This window comes from Labrus bergylta, chromosome 18 (assembly GCF_963930695.1).
Source record: "Labrus bergylta chromosome 18, fLabBer1.1, whole genome shotgun sequence".
Lineage (NCBI taxonomy): Eukaryota > Metazoa > Chordata > Actinopteri > Labriformes > Labridae > Labrus > Labrus bergylta.
The window spans coordinates 19259205-19273999 of record NC_089212.1 but is presented as its reverse complement, the minus strand read 5'-3'; the positions used below and the strand labels follow the sequence as shown (position 1 = coordinate 19273999).

Here is a 14795-nt window from a genome sequence, read left to right as displayed (position 1 = left end):
GTCGCTTGTCCCCGCCTTCTTTTGGGCTCTTGAAAGTCCCTGGACTAATCAGCGCTCGCCTCCGCGCGTTCAGCCATTTTGTAAAGAAAATCAAGCAAGTCTGCCGCCCTACCTTCGTTTCAGACCTGCAGTTTTTTTCTTGTGCAATGGACGGGTAAGTGTAAAAAGAAACACTCTTTTTTAAGACTTTAATTTAACAAGGAGGGGGAAAAAAACGTAAACGCGCGGCAATCCATCTTCACATTACGGCGGACTTTTTTGACGCCTCGTTGTTTTTATTCGCCGTTTTGAACTCGAAAGTTTTAGAAACATTTTTTTTTTCCTTCCATCAAAACATGCAACAGTTAGGAGGAGCGGATGCTAACTAGCAACTGGCTAGTCGTGGCCACCGCTTGAACGGACATTTTTTTTTGTTTTTTGTAACATTTTAATTTCCAACATTAGACAAACGTAACCCTAATGTTCACACAGATTCCACTTTCTTTCGTTTCTTTGTGGAAAAAAAACCCGTTTACACGTTCTGCTCGCTAACGTAGACACTAGTTAAGTCTCGCTAACTGTACCTTTTTGGTAACTTCACGGGCAGCTTGAGCGCTTGGCTAAAGCAACGTGTCTCATTTCCGCATTCACTTGTCTGCGGATTGCCAGGGCCATGTTGAAGATGTCTGGCCTGAGCATTTCGTGTTGATTGAATTAAGAGACGTCTTCGCCGCTCGGATTTCTACACAAGGGTAGGACACTCGATAGCGTTTTGGTTTCGTTACATTATATCCCGCAAGTTACTTTTTCTGTTATTATCGTCTGAATTTCGACGGTTTCCGCGATTTCCGATGGAGCCTGAACGTCGCTTCGAAATCACTTTTAGTGCATTTGTGATTATTTATTTGTATTCCGTTGTATTGTGAGGTTTCCACTAACATTTCTCATGTGTATTGTCAACTCATTGCAGCCGCCTAGACGCTGAATTGTACCCTCTGGGATCCGGCTACGTCCCTGAAATTGAGTAAGTATTTTTTATGCATGACTGACGTGAGATTGTGGGTTTTTTTTTTTTTTTTTTTTTGAGTTGTGGTTATTTCTGAATTAAATTAAAAGCTTTATGCATGTTCTCATCCCCGAATGAGGAAGTTAGTTAAATGTGCTTTGCGATATATGTCATTTTGTGAGGACTGTGAGCTTCCTGAGTGCTCAATGCATTGCAAGTGGTCATTTTTCCCACTATTTCCTTATATTAATGAACGTTTCCTTCTTTTCACAGCAGTGTCCATGACATATCAGTTGGCACAAAGGTAGGCAACACTTAATCATCTTTGTGTTTGTATGTTGTCACTTGATCCTTGTAACATTGCCTTATAAGATTAGTTTAACGTCAGCAAAATCGAAAGTTATGAAAGCTGGGTTTTACAAACGTTTTGAAATTTCAACTTGCAACAGTCAGAGGTTTGAATTTTCAGCTTGCTTCGGCTTCCTGTGTAATTACAGAACTGCTGCCAAACCATTTCTCATGTGTAGTGAGTTAGAAGTTGCATACGGTTTCTCATTTTGGTTTCAGATTTGCAATATGCAATCAAATGATCAGAACATCGAGGTGGCAGCAACTATCAAAACTGTAGAGAAGGAATATTTGCTATTTTTAAGTGGAAAAGGTTAGACCACCAAAAGCATGGTTTTATGTTTTTTTTTCTTTTCTCGTGTTGTTTTTCTGTTAGGTTGTGAGGCTGTTGGGGGAAATGAAACTTCCTGTTGTTTATTTTGTGTGTGTTCTTTAATAGCCTGTTGGCTGTACTGGAATGTTAAGAAAGCAGCTGAATCCTGCCTTGATCCTTTTTATTCTGTCTTGCTTCTATCACCAGGCTACTTGAACCAGTGAAACAAATGAGTACAGTGTTAATCTTTAGTGCATGAATCTGGTTTTACCATTTCTAGAAATGGACTGGCTGCTATAAGCTTTTGTAAAGATAATAGAAGTCCCATTCTGCATGCAAACTTGTTTAAAATGTTGCACATTTGTTTTTGGCAAAGTGCTGGTTGTTAACTCGCGTACCCAATAAAAATGCCTGCCTAAGTAGTCATCCTTGGTAACGGCCTGGGGCAGCTATTTGAAGGTGGAGTAATTGAAGTAAGGGCTGTAACCATCCTCCCGTAACTGTCCTCATCCATCCGACCAAAGTCCTTATTGCTGTTTAAACAAGCACTGTAACACACGCCCATAACAAGGGACACACCCCAACACCCCCTCTATTTATTTCAGGACTGTGTTTTTAACAGTTTTGTTTGTTGGGTGATCAGTTCACAAGACATCTTTTTTTTTTTGATTGTCTTGTTTTCTGTTTTTATTTGCTGCAATAATAGTGATGTTGAGTTATGGAGCGCTGCTTTGCTGGAATCTGTAATTATTCTGTCTGGGCAGAGCGTCTGGCATTCCGCGGTCACATTCCAATCTCCCCCCCCCTCCAACCCCCGTGAGGCACAGCTCCCTGCCCCCCTGCACTGGCAAAGGCTGATCACAGTGAGAGAAAAAACATGTCTCTACCTGTGCTCTTTTTCTTTGTGCTTTTCACCGCCATTACCACCCAACAATCCCTGCAACAGAGTCAAAAACAAGGTTGCTCACAAATGCGTACCCTTTTTAAACATTTCTTTATATATGTATGTAAAATAAATCCTTTATATATCCTTTCCATTTTTTGATACATTGCAAATGATTCCAAAAGCCCTTAAAAGTTTAGCTCATGGAGGCCATTTTCATTGTCCGTGAGAGGAAGCTGCTAACCATTCTTAGTATGTCGGCCAATGTGTCATCGTATCCTGAAGGCTACTATTATACTGTTACATCCTGTGCAAACAAAGGATGTGAACGAGTCAATACACATTTAGTGGGTTTGTGATGGAAAAACAGGTTTGGCACGGTGTAGGAGTCAACTAACAAACCATTTATAAGCTGTTTTTCTTCCACTGGCTCTAACACTTTTCCATTTGTGTTGCTCTACACTCCCTACCATACTCCCAGAGCTATAGGAATATTCTTCAGTCAGTTTTTACACAGTCCTCTGTTCTGTATGTGAGTTGATGTTCCCTCCTCTGCACTGTATACAGCCTTAGTTATGTGGTTATTATTAGAATGAGGAAGAAGGGAGTGGGAGGGAGAGAAGGGAGAAAGCAAGTCTTGCCGTAGAACAGTAACCATCAGTCCCCAGGAGGAAGTTTAGCGAAACCCTGGAAGTAGGCCTGATCTTTTTGCTCTTCCTGTTTTGAGTTGGTCTGCTGACTGATAATGTGACACAGCCCGCCCACGAGCACCGAGTCAGGCTGGAGCCACTTCCTAAATTTCTCATGGCTTGCATCTGGCCTCTGCACTTACATCAAGCAAAAACTTGGTCCCTTGCATTTTCCTTTTACTCGCTAAAAGTCCTCAATCTTGCACTGTTAATAAAATTGCAATGCAATTTTCTTTACTACTACAAAACCTATCCCCTGCTGTATGTGAACAAAGAGCACATTCCCATTTTCCCCCTCATAATCTTTCCTTTGTATACATTGCTCCCTTTGTGTCTTGTAGCTTAGTGTGGATTTTAATCATTGTATGTCACTGATTGCCTGTCATGTTTGCACTCTGTCTCTTCATATTTGAAATGTTAGGGGACCCCGCTCCTCAATCCTTAATTAGAAAGTGTAGGAATGTGTCTTGTTATTTCAAGTTCATGAATTGCGATAGCAGACCCTGTGTGTGGTTGGGGGGGGCCTCAAGAGTGAGAGTGGCTGTCTAAGCCCAACCATCTGGAAGTCAGAGGGTAGTTTATACTACTGCTAACTGTGTGGTGCCCTCGGAGCCAGTAACTTTGTACCTCCACCAAACGATTGCTGTCAGATTAATTAACCCAGCCTTTTATCAGAAGATTTTGCAGTCTAACTCCTAAACCCATGACTGTCTTGCAAATGTAAAAGCCAATTCTCACAAGGTAGAGAAGAATGCTTGCAAACCTGCATAACCGGTTGTTTTAAAAGCGCGCCAAGGCTCTTCAACTCCCAGAGAGTCCTTAGGGCTCCATATGTGTGTGTGCTGCCATATAACAATGCCGCTAGTCTCAGCCAGAACAGGACCTCCATTGTAGCGTGTGGTACAGCTTAGACTGCTGAGCCACTTCTTGTGACTGCTATACTTCATCTCCCACATCCACAAACACACACACAGCCCTGGAAACGCATTTTAAATCTACTAGACATAGAGAGAGACAGCAGACAGTGAACTAGTGTGGGCTGGATGTATCCCCATCTTGTCTCCCTCCGTTTCCAGAGGGCTTCAGAGTGTTATCCTTTCTCCTAATACTGAATTATGAGAAGATGGGTTGTACTGACTGACAGCTGCTGTTGAGATAAGCTTATACTGCTGTCTTGAGAGCTTAAATCTGAACAGTAGCTGTTCATCAAGTGTGAAGAATGATAACTTGGCACATTGGCTCATGTCAGAAATAATGGCTCATCTGTGACTTAAAGGGTTTAAATTGGACATTGCTGTTGGAGAAGAGTCAAAATTGGGTTGGGAAGTCAAATATTCGTTCTTAAAAGCTTGTTCCCTAAATTCCTGCTGGTGAAGTTCTCCTCAAGCGTGTTTGCTCAATCCTCTTTTGGTTATCAGATTACTTCCTGCTTATCACACAATGGCTCTGAAATATGAGAGCCAAGCTCTCCACCTGCCATGCTGTGCCCTCATTGGTGAAAGCACTGAAGTGAACCATTGTTTTCTCTCCTTCTGCAGAGGGGATCCGACGAACTGTTTTCTTCCTGCATAACCAACGGGCCCTATATCATGAGCTCAGGTAGGGCTGTTGCCATGGAGGAGGGGGGGCCTGCATCCTCTTTTATTGAAGTGCTTGTCGTGTCTGTGTTGTTTGTGTTGCCATGGTGATCAATCCATTATTCAAGACGAACCAGCGCCTTCTGTTCTCTGCCTGATTGTATCTGCTTCTGTTTTCCTCGCAGCCAATGGCAACGACAGCAAAAAATTCAAAGGTGACGTCCGCAGTCCCGGTGTTCCGTCACGTGTGGTCCACGTTCGCAAGCTGCCCAACGACATAAATGAGGCTGAGGTTATTGGACTGGGACTGCCCTTTGGGAAGGTCACTAATCTGCTGATGCTGAAAGGAAAGAACCAGGTAAGGACAGATGCATGCAGGTGTCCTCACCAAACCTGTATGACTGGCACTGCTGGGAGAAATTTCTCTAAAGACGTGGGAAAAGGGGATCAGCTTCCAGCCTTTTGTCCTGACCTGATGATAATAACAACGACCCCATTGTTACATCCTTGTAGTATAGAAGGTGAACTTAAATTGTACTCGATGAAATATTCGAGAGACATGCTATGTCATTTCTATGAATGTCTTTATTATCTCCTGTTTTCTATCACCACAAGCTTGGTGTTAGAATTAATAAAGATGTTAAGTAAAACTGTGATGGGCAGTGAATACTAACTAGCACTGGCAACGATCATGATTTAAAGGGCCTATTACAGGTCTGATGAGTTAATGGGAGAGCTTGTTAAATGTTGCCTATGTTTGGTGTCTTAGCATAAGTAAATGTGATGTTTCACTAATCCTCTCCTGCAGGCGTTCTTGGAACTGAACAGCGAGGAGTGTGCACAGACGATGGTGAGCTACTACTCCTCTGTCACTCCTGTCATCAGAAACCACCCCATTTATATGCAGTACTCAACCCACAAGGAGCTCAAGACGGACAACTCACCCAACCAAGTGGTAAGAGCGTGTGTTTATGCATACACCCGAGCTTTAATTGTCCTCTATTCAATTTGAGGCCTTAATGAAGCAATGTAATGTTGTGTTCAAGAATTTGGTTGCGAATACTAAAACGTGTAAGAAAGCTTCAACAAAGAACTGAAATACACTGTCTCATCCGGTCATTCTTTCTCTGTAGCGTGCCCAGGCAGCTCTGCAGGCAGTCAATGCACTTCACGGAGGAGGAATTGGAAGCATGGCCATTCCTGCAGATGCCAGTAGCCTTGGTGGTGGAGGACTAAGCCAAAGTCCTGTCCTTAGAGTGATCGTAGAAAACCTCTTCTACCCCGTCACCTTGGATGTACTACACCAGGTACAGACTGTAATTTGGCGGAGTGACCTCACCTGTTAATGTGTTTGATAAACTACAATCTACTGTTTCTCAATTACTCAAATTAGTGGAATATGCAACTGGGTTATTTCGATTCTGACTGATTAGAACTGATGCACAGCTTGACAACCTATTCCAGGCTCCATTTTTTTTTTTTTATACTATAGATATTTGTGGATATTGTTGCATTCTTGTCTACTTCCCCCTCTTCATTATTTTACCAAGAAATATTTGTCTGCAGCGCTTATTTATTTAATTTTCTGCACTACGATTCTGGTAGTGCTTCAAAAACATGTCATTGACTCTTGTTTTAAGAGGATATACATACAAATTGGGTTGTGTGTTAAGAATTCTATTATTTTTTTGTCAAGAAGGGTGTTGTTATGTTATCTCTGATCATGCCTTCTTCCCTCCTCAGATATTCTCTAAGTTTGGCACTGTGCTGAAGATCATCACATTCACTAAGAACAACCAGTTCCAGGCTCTGATCCAGTATGCCGATGGCATGACAGCTCAGCATGCCAAACTGGTAAGACGTGTATAACAAATGCTCTTTGTGTCAAGGTCTCAGTAAAATGTTGTTACCTTTTGAGTAACAGATTAACATGTGCTTTTTCACATTTACAGTTTAATAACCTGTGTGCTCCAATATCTTTCTCAGTCTCTGGACGGGCAGAACATCTACAATGCCTGCTGTACCCTGAGAATCAGCTTCTCCAAGCTCACCAGCCTCAATGTGAAGTACAACAATGATAAAAGCAGGGATTACACCCGACCAGACCTCCCAACTGCAGATTCACAGCAATCCCTTGACCACCAGACCATGGCAGCTGCTGCATTTGGTAAGAATGAGACATCATTTAAGTAAAAGTTTTTCCATCACATCTATAAATGGTAAACATGTATTTCTACATATTCCAGTTTTTACTTTAAGCACAGGTTTCACCATACATATGTTAAAAATGTATGTTTCCTCTTGTCCCAGCTGCGCCAGGCATAATCTCAGCTTCTCCGTACGGTGGAGCTCATGCCTTTCCACCAACCTTTGCTATCCAGCAGACAGCAGGTCAGTACAAAACTCTCACTTTTAAAATGATGCCTGTTTCCTGTCTTCACACGGCTGCATGCAGAGAAACCAATTAGCCTTTCTGCTGACTCATTTATTTCGCAGTCATCTTGTTCTTACCAGATACCTTCAGTATGAGGAGAGAAATATGATGGAATGATTATTATTTTGTTCCTCGTAGGTCTGTCCATGCCTGGTATGCCCGGTGCCCTGGCATCCCTGGGTATGAGCCATGGAAGCATGGCGGCGGCAGCAGCAGCAGCTAGCCGGCTCGGCCTGTCAGGACTCGCTCCCTCTGCGGGAAACAATGTCTTACTGGTCAGCAATCTGAACCCTGAGGTCAGTAAACTTGCTAGGCTTGAACAGATCTACATCCTGCTCTTCAGTACAGTGCTGATAAACATAAAATGTTACCGTGCCATTTTTTTTTTTTTTACACTATGGTTCATGAGTCCATTTGTTCAAGGGTTCCTGTGTTTTTGCCCCCGATATTGAACCAGGTCTAGATCACGCAACTAAGAGCGCTCATACCAAAGTTTAAAATAAAGAAAGGGGGGGGTCATCAAGTCCAAACCTTTTCTCTTTCAGGCCCTCTCTGTGTTCGAACAATCCTGCTGCATTTCTGACCTGCCACTTTGCTCACTGTGAATTTTAAGTTTATTCAAAACACTAACTTCTTTTTTTAAACTTACCATTTCATATCTTCATTTTTGTCCATTAGTTGAAATCATTCTTGAGTTGTTGGAGAGACAATATTACTTTTTTCTAGATATATTTCAAGAAAAACACCATGTCTGTGATTAAGGTCTTTAGGAGGTATAAGTAGTCTGTCACACTTGTTACATTTAATGTAGCTATGTAGTTGCAACATTGAGCATGTTAACTTTAAACATAGCTTTTAGAGTTTAAACAGGGTTATTATAACTGATATTCAGATTTGACTGTTTTATCATGATAAAAGTTGAAGTAATTCAGAACAACATAGCATGTAATTTAAAAGTACATATTGTCTCTGCCTTTTTCTGTATTTCATTGTTAATCTTTTGTTTCTCTTCTTTTTCTCCTAGTGTTCCCATAGTGACAGTGCATTTTAATTTAGCCAATTCTACTGTCTGAAGCACTACATTTCTTTGTGTATACTGACCTTGTTTTTTTACCTCCTTTTTCTCTCTCTTCTTCTCTGTCCCCCTCTCCCTCTTTTTGTGTTTAAAAAAAAAAAAAAAACCTCATCCCAACTCTTGCCAACTGACTGCACGCCCCACGACCAATTGTTCCTTCTCTCCTCCTCTCTCCCACCCCTGCCACTCCTCTGTAACCACAACTACAACCCCTCCATACAACCACCCTTTTTCTCCATAATTCATTTTCCCCAATTTGGATTCCACCCACAAATTCAAAATACAACATTGGCAACCTTGATTTTGCCATCATATCTCCACTCTCTTCTTTCTTTCCTCCTCTTCTACCATTCTCATGCTGTTTGAATCTACTCCTCCTCTTCTTGTCCTCTCTTCATTCTCTCTGTCCCTCATGCCTCTCCTTCCTCCATGGTACTGTGGCCTTCCTGTGGACCTCGCTGCCTGTGGCCTGCGGACATGTCCCGACTCCACTCCACTGTCCTCCACTCCGCTCCGTCTCTTTTCCCCTGTCCCCTGTTCCCTGTACCCTATCCCCCTTTGGCCCCCTGCCCCGCTGCTCCCCCTGCTGTCTCTAAAGAGCGTTACGCCACACTGCCTCTTTATTCTTTTCGGTACGTTATCATCCTTTCATCTCTTTTTATTTATTACTACTGTTACCTCGCAAGGTGGGCATGTCTTGTCTCATGTTGTTGGCTTTGTTTTTTTATTTTTAACCACTGATGTCTTGTCATCAGCCTTACAGGGCTATGAGGGGTGGGGGTGTCTTTGTTTGGGGGTTTGTATGACCTGTTTTGGTTTGTTGTGGGTTTGTGTGAGGAAACTAAGGTGAGAATGCCTCACAAAGCTGCAGCATTTCATTAAAGTTTAAACAGCAGTACTTTGCCCTCCATAGGCAAAAAGAAAAACATTTGCAGTTTTTCATCTTCAAAGAGCGCCCCAACGGAAATAGCGCCTCACTAAATAGAAATATGGGGATCATTTTGTTCAGGGATGAGGCGAGAAGCCAACCTAAATACTAAAGCTTCACCCCCAGGAGCAGGATAAAAGTCAACACTTTATTTGGTTTTGCATGGTCCAATTTTAAACCATGAAAATTCATCAAATTTCCATTTTTTTTTTTCATATGTTAATTTTTTTAGCGGGTGCCCCAAGTCACTTAGCAACAGTACATAGATGAAATGCTGCTGCTTTTTTAGTGTTTATGAGTTGACATATCTCTTGGATTATGTCACCATATAATTATTTTTTGCAGTTTGTCTCAGTTACTCTAACGTAGGTATGTGCATGTTTAGTTTACACCTGCATGTCTCTCTCTCTCTCTCTCAGGCCCTCAAGTTAGTCAAAAAATCAACTTCAATCAATACTACTCTTTTTTTTTTTTTTTTTTTTTTTTAACACTTTGATTTATTCCTTCAAATCACTACTCCTCCCCTTACCCCCCATACCCATTATAGCAATCATCTTCTGTGTAATTGTTATCTAGCAGGGCTCATGTAGGATTAATTTAAGCGAGTCCACTGAACATAAAATTAGTAGAAGATCCTGACAGTGTATTTCTGACAGTATTCATTCAGTTTCTGTATAAATGTCCTAGAGTTATTGGGTTTAACTGTTTTTGTTGCTGTGATTGGTTGTGTAGCTCCTGTTAAGGTTGAGTTCTTCTATGCTGCACTCTTATTGTGACACCCTCCTCTTCCTCCTTAGGTGTGTATGGCGACGTGATGAGAGTGAAGATCCTGTTCAATAAAAAGGAGAATGCTCTGATCCAGATGTCTGATAGCACACAGGCACAGCTAGGTAGCTACACACAAGCTCTACAAAGCACTGCTGGCTTCTAATAGCCAATAGGAAGCCAAGACATTGATTTACCATGTTGTTTTATCCTTTCTCTTCACATCATTTTATCATCCTGTACCCATGTTTCAAATCTGTTTCTTGTCTCAACTGAAGTAGACGACAATATGAGTAAACAGTATCATCGGAGAGTCTAGTTGACAGATATTCTAACAAACAAGTGTTGACTGTCTTTGTTTTTTTTTTTTCTCAGCTATGAGCCACCTGAGCGGCCAGCGTCTTCATGGCAGAGACATGCGCGTGACATTTTCCAAACACACCACCGTGCAGCTCCCCAGAGAAGGCCACGAGGACCAGGGCCTCACAAAGGACTACGGCAACTCACCGCTGCATCGTTTCAAGAAGCCTGGCTCCAAAAATTACTCCAACATCTTCCCACCCTCCGCAACACTCCACCTCTCCAACATACCGTGAGTGCTGCTGCGAGAGGCTCATTTTCATTCCCTCTCTCTCCCTGGCAGCTTTTGCACTCTAAGCTTTTTTGCTTTGTAGTCCTGAGTCATTTTTTTTTTATTAAGTGCCTGGGATTACGTAGCTGTGACGGTATTCCCTAAATTATGCATCTCTAAATGTGCATGTCAAAGGGTTTTACATTTAATGATGTCCTGTGTGTGTTGTTTCAACATACCAGAAAAGAGTCTAAAATATGCTATTAAGTTCAGAGTCTGTAAAACTTCTTGTTAAACTCTTTGTTTTCCTCGCTACTTTCAGGCCGTCTGTGGTGGAGGATGACCTCAGGAGACTTTTTGCCAGCTCAGGAGCCACAGTCAAAGCCTTCAAATTCTTTCAGTAAGTGTCATTCCAGTTGTGCTCAGTTTTGTTTTAGGTTTATGTCCTTATTGCTTGATAAATTCCTGTTTTTCTTCAGAAAAGATTACAGCCTCAAGCACAATGTGGCAAATTGCAAGCAATATTCTCAAACCTAGGCAGCATTTTGACTTTTTCAAAACACACAATGTTATTTTTTTAATTAACAGAAAGGATCGCAAGATGGCCCTGATCCAGATGGGCTCAGTGGAGGAAGCGATTGAGTCCCTCATCGAGTTCCACAACCACGATCTGGGAGAGAACCACCACCTTCGAGTGTCCTTCTCCAAGTCCACCATCTGAGTGCCTTCTCTTCCTCCCTCCAAACCTGTTGCCACCTGAATGCTACTTTTGTCAAGGTTGCCTTCGGTGGAAATGGCCACCATTACATATTTATGGCTGTGGTTCTTTGTAGATATTGCTCCCCTGACCTCAACTCTTACTTATATCCTACTTCTAAAGTTATAAGTATTAGCTATTGGTATAAAATGTCAACATTTCTGATTTTAAAAAAAATAGAAATATTGGATTGCTGGGATTCAAATTGTTTTTAATTCTATCCCCCATTAATTATTGAGTAGTTTATTTCGGCCCTGCAAAATTGATGGTATTTTTCTTTCAGTCCTCAGACATATTGCATTATTATATCAACCTTAAAATCAGACAGAAAGTTGTCTTTACCTCGTGATTACATTATCTCTTTGACTTTATTAAAGGTTAGCTAAGATGGCACAAAAAAAGAGCCCTTACTCTACTCAGGAATCAGTTAGGGCAATCAAAGCAAGCATGTTTTTGATCAATAATTAGTTTCAGTAGTTCTTTGTAGACCAGCCTAATTAATTTGATCCAGTATATAGTTTTAGGAGGGGTCTTGGGGAAGGGGCAGCATTCTGCAATGAACCATGTTATCACTTTGGAGGGCAAGTACAGGCAGCCGATGAACAGTCACTTTAGACCAAATCGCTAAAAAAAAAAAAAAAAGACACCCTCCACCATGGATGTATGCTTCTATGGATGAATCACATCCATACCAGACACACTTAAGCATTCCTTGTACTATGATAGTCGTGTGGATATATCTGTGTGCCTTTTTTCAAATGCCACTTTGAACCTGTTTGGCCAGTTGGAAACGGTTTTACACAAAAGATTTAGTTCTGGCTCACAGCAATTTATTTCCTTAGTTTCCATTTAGATTTGTTTTCTCTCTGGCAACACACGCCTTCTTGCTTTGGGGGATCCATACCACTATCTGAAGTTATTCAATAAGGACACAGTCTTCTGTCAATGCCTTTATATACAGTCTTGTGCCTTACTCTGCCCCAACTGTTTGGCCTAGAGCATCGCTCTGGCTTCATTTGGACAGGACATGGCTCTTTAAATGCTCCCCCCCCATGCCTTTTGGTATGTACCAGCATTGTAAGAACACAGGATGGGGGTCATCAATCTTCAGTTTTCTCTTAGGAACACAAATGTTTATCATTAGCTTTGTATGCATATATCCCCGTTTTATGTATGTAGAAACTATGAATGTAAGTCAGTTTAGATGCCTTATATTTTTACTAGGTGGTGTAGCTCTGTTAGGTGTTTTGTGGCACGAGTTGAGCTGGATCCAGCCCTCCTGTCTTATAGTCCCCACTCGCCTTCATTAAGTTCTCTCTCAGTAGGGATAATGGTGATGGGGGGCCTCATTTAACCATATTATGTTCATCTATATGTGGACACATATATTCATTTATCTTTTCTTTAAATGTTAGCATTTACACGTGTATCACTTCTACGCTTAACTGATACCTGTATGTAGTGGCTGGGTTTGATTATCACAGTGCCTTGACTCCTTAAGTTTTTAGTGTGAGGCTGAAACACTCTGGCCCCTGTCAGTTGACTTTGTTTACCTCTCATTCAGGTGTGTATCTGACCTGTCTGAAAAGATGCCTTTATTTCATTTTTATTCAGGTAACCCTACCTGTGAGAGGGCAGCTTGGAGGCATTTGTCAACAGAAAGTACCAACAGCCTTTGACTATGCCTAAAAAAACAAACAAACCCAGTTTTATGTTTTTGCTTAAGTTCAAGATTCAGGGTGAGAGAAGCCCTCGCCCACTCCCAGTCTGCCTAGCTGTGCCACAGTCAGGTTCTTTAGTGCACTTTTCCTCAATGATAGGTCCAACTTGGTACCATCACGCTGAAGTCTTAAACATCGTCACATTCCTGTGTGCCTCAAGCACCAGTTTCCACAACCTCGACCACTGTAGTTTTGGACCAGATGCAGACGAGCTCTGTCTCTATTTTTGTAAAAGATTGTTATGCATGGTGTAACGAAGCTTCATGTAGCTACAGACGGTTATTGCTGTTAAGGACCAAAGTATCTTCTACCCCCGCTGTTTTGATGTGTTGTGATTGTTTTTTCTTTTTTCACATTCCTGCTATTCCACAGATACACAAGTTTTCAGTGTCCTTTTTTTCTCTCCAGTTGCTCAAATGACAAAAGTCACATCAATTTGAAATCTCTTTTTAGTTTCAACCTTTACTGTAAACTGTATCTCGTTTTGTTTGACTTTACAAAGAGCCTACTTTGGTAGAGATTGCCTTAGAATGGATACTTAAATGAACCACAGTCCTAGCTGTGATGTTGACTGTGTAGATTATATGCCTTTCCATTTTTGTTAAAAGCTTTTATTTTCTCTCCTTTTTTTATAGGGGGTGGGGTGGGGTTATTGTATGAAGTTGGGTTGATGGTTGTACATATTCATGTTTTTGTACCACAAATTCATTTGGATTATTTCCACTTTAAGTTCAAAACATGTATATTTTGATAAAACAATACAGACCTATTAGGCTCTTGGAGCTGTAAAAACAGAAAAAAAGCCTTTTGTAACACAAAGACATTAAACTATCTGAACACACAAATGTCTCTGTATGTGCCCCCCACCCCCACTCCTTTGCCATTCTGTTCTTGTCTCTTGCATCTTCTGCTGCCTTCAATAAATCTTTAGTTTGTTCCTTCTTTCATCTGGCCTCATTTGGTTTCTGTTTCTTCCTCTTTGCTGTGGAACTACTGCTCTTTAACAGGTAACACTTTGTAACATTTTCCCCTTTTCCCATCCTGTTTACTCCTGGTGGGGAGTTTGTTTTTTTTTCTTTCACTGTATTTCCCACTTTGCACTCATCCCATCTGAAACTTGACTGACTGCTCATCTGAGTCCCGCTCAATCCCCCCCTGATGAAACAGCTGCCATGACGATGGCAGCGTTGAGAGTTAATTTGATATGCAGCGCCTGGATACTTGCTGCTCTCAATGATTCTGAATAATCCTCCATCCTCTGTGATCTTCTATGACCTTTTCGGTTTAGCAGGTCTGTCTTAGAAAGAGAGCCAGGTTGCTGTGGAAACCGAGTGCCTGTATAGCATATGATGAATAATGAAGATAAAACATAAGCATGTCGATTGGGGCATATCTGGCATCGCTTCTTGGGGATGTGAGAAACAAACCTCAATGACAGACTAGCTGTTCATTTACTGAACCACTAGGGGGAGGTCTTGCTCTCTGCTGGCAATCAAAGGCTGTTGAGCAGAGGTGACTTTACCTGCCACTCACACAATGTCAATAGTTAGTGGCTTAATCTCAAGTGCCTCCTTGGGCTTTCTGGCATTATACCCTGTTTTTTCCTTCTTCGACTCCCTTACAGAGCTGCAGAGGGGATTAACCTCACATCTTCCCTGCCTTTTCAGAGAGGGACAAATGACAGAAAAGGAGAACGAGTCCACTGCTGTCTGTATTTGTGGTTGAGAAGTGCTGGATTTCTGTCATATA

At 41.6% G+C, this 14795-nt stretch overlaps 1 protein-coding gene across 3 annotated transcripts; it reads left to right on the top strand.

Moving 5' to 3' along the window:
* Positions 1–65: 65 nt before the first annotated feature.
* On the top strand, positions 66–13993 carry ptbp1a (polypyrimidine tract binding protein 1a). 3 transcript variants are annotated; one of them, XM_020627142.3, is made up of 16 exons: positions 66–154; positions 950–1003; positions 1259–1289; positions 4757–4817; positions 4981–5153; positions 5604–5750; positions 5929–6102; positions 6539–6649; positions 6782–6962; positions 7106–7186; positions 7368–7525; positions 8903–8936; positions 10030–10122; positions 10373–10589; positions 10891–10968; positions 11157–13993. In XM_020627142.3, the coding sequence occupies exons 1-16, from the start codon at positions 147–149 to the stop codon at positions 11287–11289; spliced, it is 1734 nt and encodes a 577-aa protein (XP_020482798.1). In that variant the 5' UTR covers positions 66–146; the 3' UTR covers positions 11290–13993. The 3 variants fall into 3 exon arrangements, with proteins under 3 accessions (XP_020482798.1, XP_020482805.1, XP_065822291.1); XM_020627149.3 differs by having other exon boundaries at positions 97–154; positions 1262–1289; XM_065966219.1 differs by lacking the exon at positions 66–154 and adding an exon at positions 572–731.
* The last annotated feature ends 802 nt before the right edge of the window (positions 13994–14795 follow it).